This window comes from Lepisma saccharinum, chromosome 2 (assembly GCF_977018435.1).
Source record: "Lepisma saccharinum chromosome 2, izLepSacc3.1, whole genome shotgun sequence".
Lineage (NCBI taxonomy): Eukaryota > Metazoa > Arthropoda > Insecta > Zygentoma > Lepismatidae > Lepisma > Lepisma saccharinum.
Genome location: NC_139230.1, coordinates 44705208 through 44717526, shown reverse-complemented (window position 1 = coordinate 44717526; position 12319 = coordinate 44705208). Strand labels below are relative to the sequence as shown.

The following is a 12319-nucleotide window of genomic DNA, read 5'->3' as shown; positions in this document are numbered from 1 at the left end:
GAGATGAAATGAGTTTCCCCCTCCAACTGAACTATCATCAACCACCTAATCAGAGGGTCTGCGCACGCCTATGTGGTTATCATAGCCCCCCACATGAACTATCAGAGTAAGTCACTTGTCAGTAATATATGAAAATTTCCTCTGTTATTTTTTAGTTTCATAATTGCTTATTTCATTGCATGCATTGCTTTCATTTGTTTATAAATTGACTAGTTATATCTTGATTCCTTTAAGTGCTTATTTCCATCTTTTCAGGATGTAATGGCTTGATTTAATTCAATCTATTAATTCTGTCAAGCTGACAGTCTACATAAAATGACCTTGTAGTAGTAGTATCCAACTGCACACATACAGCTGGTTGGCATGGCAATATCATGAAAAACTTAATATAATGTGAATTACAAGAGATCACATGATCACATTACTATTGAAAATTTAATCCACTCTTTTTAACAATCTTGAACAAATGTCTTTAAAATGTTCCCACAATAGTACTACTGTTGCACAAATATATTCATTACCACATTTCTGTAAACAGGTAAAAGTAAGAAGAATTTCATTCCAATGTTAATGAATGTGCAATTTAATACTTCTTAATGAATACAGAGTATAATATAAGTGAAGAGGACTGTAGTATGAATTATCTTTTGTCAACTCACATTTCTAGAATGACAATAGTTTTGGAGAAGCCATAGCTACAATATTAGTGAGAATAACAAACTATATCTTTGCATACATATTAAGTTTGAAAGTAAAAGACAATTACCTCGAGAGTTTCAATATACTTCTCTTTCTCTATGAGCTTGTTCCTAAGGACGGTGACTTCAGCAGCTGCACTGGGATTCTGTTTTGGATCCAAAGTTTTGATGACACTCTTTGCTTTTTCAATATACTTTTTGTATCTTTCTTCCATTGCTTGAATTTCTGATTCCTTAGTATTCAGCTCAACTTGTAAGGATTCAATTTTCATTTCTGAAACAATTAATTATTCAAAAATATTTAAAATGTCCACACAATTCTGACAAAACAAATATTCAACTCAGCTGATGATGACAATTACTGCAGTGAAGAACCATTATCAAGCTTTATTGGAAGTAGTGTTTGTCAGCACTGAGGAATAGGAAGGAATGGACAACAAATAAATTAAGATGATAATCACAAAAAAAAAAAAATCAAATTATTGATAGCAATAGATGTGTTACTTGCACATGGACCCAGTTGCATGATTTTTCCCCCACAAAATGAAGAAGCTACTCCAAAATAACTCCATGTATATTTAAAAGAGAGATCCAATGTAAGACAATGTTCTCAAATATGATTCAATTACCGTTTCACTTTTACCATCATTGTGATTTATCTTGCCACATAAAATACATGGCATAAAAATGTGTAAATTGCTTACAACTCATCCACTTATTTCCAATTGCTTAATTCATTCTCTACAACCAGTTTTTGCGATTAGCTAAAATTTGCAGGAAAGTAACAATAAAAACAAAAATACAATGGGTCTGGTGTGGGGCACACCCAGCTTGCAACAAAAGCTAAAACTAAATGCTAAGAGCTCTAAAACCTTGTTCTCCTAACCTAACAACCTGCTTAGGTCTAATAATGCACATATGGTTAGATTAGGACGACCTGGATTAGAGCTCTGAGCAATTAGTTTTGGCATTTGTTGCAAGTTGGGTGTGACCTGCACCAGACCCAACTACAACAACAATCTCAGGGTAAAATACAAGAAGGCAAATTAAGGGACTTAAAACTGGGCTCACTAAACAACAAAATGTGTTTGCAACCATACACAAGGCACAAGTGAAAAGAGTAGTGAAAGCTGGCTATGTAGTGGCAGAACTTTTGGCAAAAAATTCAAAGGGTTTCATAAAAAAATTCAGAAACATTTCATTGTCATGAAATACAGTTGCAGGGAAGATTGATGACCCATCAACAAACAATTGAAAGCAAAATTTCCTGGTTTGGTTGCATTTTCATTCAAAATAATTGAAAGTACAGTACGTTTCACCATTGCTGGCTGGCCTGGCAAATCACATGTAATATCTCCACTATGGAAACTGTAAGCTTCGAAATGACTTCATGTTCTCAAAATTACAGTTACAATTACAATCAAAATAAGCATGTTAATTGTCACAGGGGATGTTGGAAATGTCTTCATGCATCCACACATTTCTGGCATGTTTTTAGGAAATTTTGCAGAGCTTTGGTAACAAAACATGATAAAAGGGCAGTTTCATTTCCTAACAGCTTGCAGCACCAGAGCGGCAACTGAAACACATGGCTTTGCATATAACTTGTGAATTTCTTAACCCCCTTTCCATTTCAGTAACTTAGCAACTTCATTTCAGTTGTATTTTTAAAGTGTTTGTGTGTTACAAGTGTTCTTGTGATTTTCTATTTTTTCATAAAGTGTTTATTAAGTATTTAGTGTTCCAACTGTTATTTGTGTTTTGCTATAGTTTTAATAATGGCGCATATACACAGATTACAACAAAAAGTTTTTATGTACGATTTGTATGCAATTACAAATTCTTGCACAGATGTTTGTAGATGATATTCAACAAAATTCCCAGGTGTGCCTGTTCCACACAGAAATAGCATGTAAAACCTTGTAAACAAATCAAGGGAAATAGGATCTATTCTCAATAAGAAGCAAATGGTGAAACTGTGTGTACTGACCAAGGAGAAATTGGATGAAGTCGGAGAAAGATTAGAACATACTCCTCAAAAATAACTCCCGACGACTTGCACACGAAACAGAAATTTCCGTAAAAACAGCATGGAGTTACCAAATTTTTAAAACAAACTGAACAAGGTCACTGCTGTCCAGGAACTGCTACCATGCGATAATGAGTGTCGGGTAAAATTCTGTAACTGGATTTTGGGGAATGTTAATGGTGGGGTAATTGATCCACGTTTAATATTCTTCTCTGATGAAGCATGGTTCCATTTACGAGGCCATGTTGCATCACAGAATAACAGGGATTGGAGCTCAGATAAACCTGATTTTATACATGAAACTCTTTTGAATGACCATAAAATCTGAGTTTGGTGCACAGTAAATGTATACAGTTATAAGGCCCATATTTTACGAAAATACCATAAATGCACAGAGATACAGGGATGACATATTCACAACATTCTTCGAACAACTAACTGACATTCAATGTCAGTCAGGGGTTTTCCAAGAAGACACTACCACCTCCCACACAGCTCAAGAGTAATTGGATTTCATTCAGAAAATTCAGACAGGGTCATTTCCAAAGGATTGTGGCCCTTACGGTACCCTGATCTCACTGTATGTGATTTTTATCTATGAGGGAAATGAGAAACTGAAGCAATTTCAGAAGCTGAACTGTTGCGTGTAAATGGAAATTTCCTGAAAAGATGCCAGAAATTTGTGGATGCAGGTAATTCTAAGAACTTGAAGTCATTTTGAAGCTAGCAGTTTCCATAGTGGAGATATTACACACAATTTGCTGGGAGTTGCTGTCTGGCCAGACGTCAAGCAGGCCATAGACCTCAAATGACCGTAAAAAGCACTGTACATATGTATGTCTGTGGGGTAGCACAGCAGTATTCATTTGTGGATGTGAATCTTGTCTCAATGTGTTGGAACTACTTGACATTATTCCTAAATGACAAGAGGAGAAGATATTTTCAAGGAAGTGGAGGCCATTTTGCAAAAGTACAGTCTTCCCTTATCAAAATTAGTTTGATTTTACAGATGGAGCTTCAGGGATGCCAGAAAATCATTCTGGATTTGTAGCTAAACAGAACAAGCAGGTCACAGTTTTCGTTGGCAGTAAGTTGCCCAGTTTCCAAAGATTATTCATCAAGAAGTTCTTTGTTTAAAAGTTTATAGAAGGAAAAATATCATGAGATGGGAGCTCCTAGATTTTTCTCATATCCCCCACAGACATCTTCAAATGAACCAGTTAGCTGCTGGAATTTTAGTGATGATTGGCAGTATCTACCTCAAACATGTGATGCCTGTGTTAAGTTTTTCCTGTTCACAAACACATATGGACATTGAGAAGCTAGTTTCTTTTTTTATTTTAAACAAGTGTCAAATTTCTGGAAAACAAAACTAGAATTGTTGATGAACAATTTCTGTTATAGCATAGAAAGTAAGTATACTCACTATAATCTGCTAATGAAGCTTCCTTCTCTTCAAGCTGGGTAGCTTTACGGTCTCTCTCAGTTTGAAGAACCCCAACCTGGCCCTGGAGTTCAGCCAGTCTTTGTCTTACACCTGAGCCTTCAGTTCCAACTGCAGTCCTATCACCTGCACCCAATCTTTCTTGTAATTCTTCTACTTGACTTTCAAGTTCCAATATCCTTTGATTAGCTAACCTTTAGAGTGAAATATACATATCCAGATGTAGTTGCACATATACATTTAAGAGAAAAACAGTAAAACACATGATATTCATTGTCAGTTACAAGTTAGAAAATTATGTACTAATTTTAGTAAAATCAATGTTTCTGTGAGGAATGTTATGAGTTTGGTATTTTCTCTCGTAGTAGGAGCATGCAAAAAGTTTTTAGTCAATATTCACAAAATAGAGTGGGGATGATAGTCTAGTAATCCATGAAGATATGGCTGTGTGGGGGGTATGCAATGGAGCTCTAGTAAATATTCAAAGGGTTCATTACATTTAATAGGACTGTTGGTTTTGCGTGACCGAGCTCCTGGAGGAAAGAAAAAAATACTTGTTTGAAAATGTTTGTTGAGAGTTTTATTTTAAGTCCACTTTATGCACAGATAGGCTAATCGGGACTGGACCTAGAGTTTAAAGTGGGAACTGAACAACTATGTGGCTCCACTGGGCATCAAACCCAGGACACCTTAGTTTCAAAACAATTATCCAAGAATTTATAGAGAGAGAATGCAATTTGGTTTTTGATTTTCACAACACAATTTACAGGAAATATATTATGAGTATGGAAATGACTGTATTCTTCAATATCGAAAAGACATACACCAGCATGCAGAGGGAGGAAGTGTGTGTAGAGTGTGGGGATGGCCAAATCGGGATAAAATTTTATCCGGATTATCCAAAATGTCTGGATATCCGAATGTGTGCATTACCCAGACAGCTTTATTGTTTATCTGTTTTACGGGCTATTCACATATTCTTTATGCATCATTTTCGTATTTCGCTGTATGTATTTTCCACAAATCCTTAATCAAATCTGTTTTATCCAGATTATCCAAATTACTCAGATATTCAGATTATCTGTATATTCAGATGCCCAGATTACCCATTGCATTCAAAAAGGATATTGGATAATTTGAAATCTGGATATCAGTTATATGGATTTTCTGACCATCTCTAGTAGATTGCAGAGCTGTGTTCAAATGCTAGTGGGAAAAATACAATGGTTCAGCATCAGTAATTAGACATGCACTTCCCTACTAAAAACTGAACCAAGTTGGGCCTCCTCAATGGCATAGTTGTAATGCTGATTTGTAGTCAAGGAGTCCCAGGTGATTCAGATCTCATTTACCATCCAATCCTTACTAGTCTATCTGAGCATTACTTTGATAAAAACAATCTCTGTGGCACAACAATGCATTGAGAGAGTCAGGGCCTGGGTGATACCAGAATAAAGTTTTCTAATGCTATGAAGTAATTATTACTACAGACTCAATAAGAATTTGTGTGTGTGTGTGTGTGTTTTTCATACAGGACAATGTTCAATTTTGACATTTATTAATAAACATCTCAATTTGGGTGGGCTACATTTTTGTAACTTTTAATTTTAATTTCAATTAATCAGTTGCTACAACACAAAGACACCTAAAACAAATGTCATACTATTATATGAGACAGAATAATCATACTGCTTAGGTTTCTACCTATGACATATGTTGCTTTCATTTGACATTTGATAAAAAGAAAAGTGATGAAGACAAGGATAAAACTATTTTAGGTGAAATGTTAGCTGTAACAAGGAGAATGAATTGTGAAATGATGAAATGGATAAACGAACAACCATAAAGAATATCATCTCATCTGGGACTTGAACCACCACCCATGGTTTTGCAATGCATTTTTCAGAATTAATACATTTGAGACATGGCCAGGACATAACGTTCCGGGAACACATGAATATAATATTTGCATGCCCTTTCTCTCTCTTTCTCCTCACACCAACGATGCTACGAAGTTAGCGAAAATTTTGAATTTTTCTACTGTCCGGTGAGTGTTTCCTTTTACCTTCTTTGATATATTATATATATATATATATATATTAGGGATGGGCCGATATGAAATTTTGGCTGATACCGATAAAGTACCGATATAAAATTTACCGATACTGATAACCGATATTCTACCGATCCGATATAAAATTAGATATGGTACTTGAAGAACATGAAATGTTCCTTGATATCCTTAACAAATGTGTGTTTCGAGGTGACTGCAGTGCAAAAGAAGTTTAATATTTAGACAATTACTTCTTTAGAAAGTAGGGCATTGAGATTGTCCATAAAAATTACAACAAAATGGCGGAATTTAGCACTAAATTATAAGATATTTATCGATATATCGGATCGGTAAAATAATCGGCAATTTTACCGATACACCGATATGCCTATATCGGCAGATACCGATAGAGTACCGATTAATCGGTCCCATCCCTAATATATATATATATATATATATATATATATATATATATATATATATAATTAATCGGTTTTCACTTATATATGTGCATTACAATACAATATGAGTAGTGTCACTTTACCAAAAAGTTGTATTAAAAAAACTGAGGTTCTGAAAAACCTCATGTGCAGGTAGAAATCAAAATTTTACACCAAAAATTTCACCTTCAGTGAGTCACTATGGGCACCACAATTACACCAAAGTGAACAGAAGTGCACCTACAATCTTGCAAAATTATTTAATAGTTCATCCTAATTTTTTTCAAACAGTGTTATACAATACAAAACAAAAGTGTTGCCAAATCTTCCAAAAAATCGGTTGGGGTTATGTAGGCCAGGTGCTTGAATTTAAGTACCACAAAAATCACACTGAACACATTACTTTTCATGGGTAGGCATGGTACATACACAATATTACTTTTGTCAGAATTTTTTGCTAAAGAAATCAAGAGAAAATTATGCTTTGAGGGAAATTTTAAGCTTTGTCCCTGTCTTGCTTGTCCCATATTTGGCACATGATGATGCAGCAGGGTCTTGGGAGGAGGGGGGAGGTGCGAAACACACACACAATCAAGCAAAGTTTACCTAATATACTGTTCAACCAGAAGTAATTGTTGGCACCAATCCTGCTTTTATTAGTACTGTGTAACAATTTTCCTTTGGGATGTGGATGAGCTATCAAATGATTTTCAACATAACTTTACATGATTGTAGGCTTATAGCAAGACTTGTCAAAGATAAATTTCCAAATTTACTTCCTCAAAGAACTTAATTCTTTTTTTCAAAACAACCTTCAACACTATGATTCTTTGGTACATTAGTGTACGAGATCTATTCACAAAGTATCCGAACTTATTTTCCACATGGAAACAAATGAGACATGGAAGGTGTACTCTAGTGGGAGGTGTTGGGCACCTTCATGTGCATGTGTGAATTTCTTCCCATCTGCAGAGACCATCAGTAGCTGGCAGTCAGCCTGTCAGATTTTAATTTGGCATGAAGTGGCCGAACAACTTGGGTAGCGGCATTGTATCAAATTTTGGTGAAAGCTTGATAGCAAAGTTGAAACCATTCGGAAGATTCAGTCTTTTGGTGATGATGCCATGGGCATCACATGCAGAGTGGTACAAGTGCTTCAAATATAGCTGCACATCATTCCAATAGGAACACAATAAGCTGAAACGACAAGATGATTGACCAAGTGTGGTCTTTGTAGGACCATCATGTCAGCATCCAAGAACTTGCGGACGAGGTGAGAATAGGCACTGGTTTGGTACATTCATTTTGAGATGGGATTTGACCATGCCGAGTGTGCCCACAAAATTCATGATTGATTGATTTGCTTCATTTTACTTTGCTTTTTTTTTTCCACTTTTGGCTAATTTGCAAAGATGGGGATGAGTGATGACATGATGAAATTAATGAATGGACACTCACAAACATCCATGCCCAGGCTGGGATTCAAACCCGGGACCCCTGGCATCATAGAGTGATGTGCTAACCACTCTGCCATGGGGGCCTGCCCGATGAAATTCATGTCAAAGCAGAATAACTCACATCTGATTCAGGCTTTCTTGGTCAAACACAACATTCCTCCCTTCTCTCCCAACATGGCTCCTCCTGCTTTTTGGAAGAAAATGGTCTTCTTGTTCCATATCTACTTCCAGGACATTATTATTAAAATTAACAATAGACCTTATTTCCACCTACATAAAGTGCACAAATATATTCACAATAAATATATTAATCATGAAATTTTAATTTAAATTAATATTAATTGAAGTTTTGACTGTTCCCCCAAGCTGAAAATGCCTCTGTTAGTGGCCTGATCTGAATCATGAGAAGACATTATGTGGAATGTGATAGCCCAGCTTTACTCCAGTCCAGACACTATTCGAAAATGCTCCCAACAATGGCAGAATTGTTGGGCAAGGTTGGGGATTAGAGATTCTAACCTTCAGGTGAGTAATTGTACGTTTCCTGGCCAAAGGTCGGGACACTTTTTGAATAGACCTCATAAAAAAGCCATATCCATTAAATATCATGATCATAAGTGGCATACAGTAAAGGGCAAAAAGTAGTTAGTGCATACACATTTTCATTGTTAGAAAGTCCTTTTCCTGTCATGCATACCAACATAAATAAGGTGATAAAAATAACATTCAAATGTTCAAGCTTCAAATAAAAGACCATGCAAACAGAACTGAAGAATGCATTCACATTCACAAAACTTAAAACATTCAGAAATTTTTCAGATTGCATGCCTTTCTCAAGTACTTGTCACACTTAAACATGTTGATTATTGCCAGTACGTGAACTAAAAATAATTTTGTTGGTGCTACACTGTTTTGAACTCCTGCATACTTTCTGGGCAAATTTTCTTTTTCATAACTAACAGGTTCAACTGATTTCAGTGGGAAAAGCATTCTAATGAACACTGCATTTCATGACAATAGTAATTTTGTGCTGTCCTTTGAGAGTTTTGTACATTCTGGAAAAATATTGGCAGGTGTGAGCAATTAAATCTATCGCATACATCACATCAGCCCTAGAATGTGAAGATTCAAAGAATGGACAAAAATTAGCAGTTACTTGAAACATTCGATTTCTCTCTAAAGAGGAAATTGTATGATCATGTCAATTTAAAGTAAAAAGTAAGTTACTCACCTTGGTATGTTGATTGATGAGAATTTGACGTGTCAACAATCAGTGCACTTAAGGTAAGGGAATAAAATTGTGTGCATCCTAGGATGGTTGAATCTTAAAAATCATCCTAGGATACAAACTTAGGGAAAGGAAGGGGCAGGGGAATTTCCACCCTCTACATTACTTTCCTCAGAAGACTCTACATTTTATAAATTCATTCCCAACCAGGAAGAAAAAAAAAGATTCCTCTCCTCAGAAAATCTTAAGTTCTATCATAGTTCGTTACTACTGATCAATTATTAAAACTTAATTTGAAGGAGGAAAGGCATGCCAAATCCTTGTGAAAATATACTGGAACTGTAAGTTATACAAAGTAGATATTTAAAAAATAGACTTTGGCTTCTAATAAATGTAACTTAAATACTACACTTTCTCATTATTACTATGACACATTGAACACTGGTTAGTTGAGATGGACTTATTGCAATCAATACACAGTCAAAATTCAATCAGTACTATACATAACAAAGGAAGAATAAGATACAATGAAAGAGAGAGAGAGAGCATTTTTTCTGTTTCCCTTACCTTCACTTTCTTCTTTTACCTCTTGATGTGGATGGGTTGATTGAGTTGGTGTTTTAAGTCCACTTTATGCACAGTAAGGCTAATCAGGACTGGGCCTACAGTTTAAAGTGGGATCCGAACCACTATGTGCCTCCACAGGGTATCAAACCTGGGACCCCTTGATTACAAGGCAATGATGTTACCACTGCACCATCGAGGAGGCCCTTGATGTGGATGGGATATTAGTGAAAAGGTTTTTGACATGCAACATTTCCTTGTGTCTGTGAGGTGTTTGCAGTACCTAACTTATCTTCAAACTTGAATAATTCATGTGATTATAAAATATTCAAGTCTTGTTAATTTGAAGTTTACATTATGTGGATCTTTAACTTCAAAGTAATGAGGTTTCCTGTGCAACATCATTATTTCTTGGGAATTTTGAATTTGTGAAGGTAGAAATACCAATCGTATTTCCTCTTAAATCCCTCTTCACTAGCTTACATCTCTCACTAAAAAGTAATTACTGCAAAAGTACATCCTTGTTTAACTTGTTTAACAAACATGCATGGTATGACCTTCAGCCAGAGGAGCAGTTTCTCCTAGGTCTGAACCTGGGATATTGTAGGAAAGCATTGTTCTATGATCGAGTTTGGTAAATTGAATGGTGCTTTCGACTGGCTTGCTGGTAGAAGACTGCAGTCAATAACTGGCGATCCATCTTTGGCATCTAAACTTAAGAAATCACCACCAAAGATAAAATTCAGAACTAAAAGTAAGCCTTGTTGGAGAGCTAAAAAAAATCCACAGAAGAGGTGTAAAACATGTGAAATGTATGAAACAGATACAGGATTTCTCTTAATGAAATAATAATGACAATACCCAAATAATCAGGTGCAAAAAAAATAATGTAAATGTAAGGATAGTCAATCAAGTAATGACATCCTATGCTTCAAAAATACTAACAAGGATTATGAATAGAAGAAAGCAAAAGCATTTGACAATGTAATTGAAATTATGTTCTGAATTCTATTAAAAGGATGGAATCAACTTTAAGGACAGAAAAATTATTTGCCTACATAGAAATCAAAAAGCCATATCAACATGGAGAAAAGGAAGAGGCAATAAAAGAAGTCAGACAAGATGTTCTTTGTCACCACTGATAACTTACATGTAGGGGCATGCATATTTCGTTTTTGACGAAAAAACGAAATTTGAAAAAACACATTGTAGTGTTAATTTTTCATGTTTTTGAAAGGTGTGAGATGCATTTTGTGACCATGTTTTGTCACGAAATAATGCGAAATGAACTGCAAAAAGCGAAATTAACTCTTACACACGAAATTTAGGGTTTATTCACCGATGCGACACCTTCTGAGGTCTGAATTATCCTGAGAGTTTTGCAATTCCCGGAAAATTGATTAATTCTGCTGTTAATATTGAAGAAGCAAAAATGGACTCCTTTACACAGAAATAAACTTAATACTCTGATAACTACATAAATTAAATTAGAAGTGAAATGTTAATTCTGTGGAATAAGTGTAGTTTTTAAATCAAATTTAGGATTATATTCACAATTTTAAAACCAAAATGTCTTTTTATATACCACTTTTCATCCAATTTTTCACCGCTATATCACCGATATTTTATTTTATTTACCGCTTTTGAACCCGAAATTGACTCAGTTTTTGTACCGAAGTTTTGCTTTTTTATTTACCAGAAATATGTGCCTCTACTTACATGGCAAGAAGTTACAACTTACATGGCAAATAGTTAAAGAAAAATGACATGTCAGAGTTCAAGTTCAAGGTGAAGAAATTTGTATTCTCCAATTTGCAGGTGATATAGCTCTTGTACCTGAGGACGAAAAAAAAATTAACAAAATAATAATTGAAAAGAGCAGAAGAAATCCACTCGGGTGGTTACAAAATGAACATAGCTGAAAAGATAATACACTGGAGGAAACCTTATTCCCTAAGAACAAAGATAGGGCAGAATAGAATCAGTGAAATAGAAGAATTTTGCTATTTTGGGAGTACAATAACCAATGATGAAAGATATAGGAAAGAGATAATTAGTAGGATAGGACAGGCAAAGAAGAATCTTTTAGCAGAAAAGTACAAACATGGGTGCTAAATAGCATAAGAGAGTTCCTAAAAAGGACTTGCCTGGAGCAAATAACTATACGGTTGTAAACCTTGGAGTGGCAGGGTATAAAAAAACTGAAATCCTTGAAATGTGGTGCTACCAGAGAAAACTGAAGTGTAATGAATGAAGATGTTCTGAGATATGCATGTAGCAAGATAAGACTGTGGTAGTTAGATCTGAGTCAATGTAAATGCCAGAAGCCAATGTAGTGATACTTGAAAATTGAAACAACTGAAAGTAGTTCAGAATTTTATAATTTTAATATGAATTTTTTCCATT

At 35.2% G+C, this 12319-nt stretch overlaps 1 protein-coding gene across 3 annotated transcripts in view; it reads right to left on the bottom strand.

Moving 5' to 3' along the window:
- The window catches only part of hook (hook microtubule tethering protein), a 96811-nt gene that overhangs the window by 12389 nt on the left and 72103 nt on the right, over positions 1 to 12319 (bottom strand). For all 3 annotated transcript variants that reach the window (XM_083117330.1, XM_083117329.1, XM_083117328.1), the window contains exons 12-13: positions 4154 to 4365; positions 767 to 972 (exon numbers count right to left, since the gene is read on the bottom strand). In XM_083117330.1, the coding sequence (XP_082973456.1) occupies positions 767 to 972; positions 4154 to 4365 (418 nt within the window). The remainder of the gene's footprint in view (positions 1 to 766; positions 973 to 4153; positions 4366 to 12319) is intronic.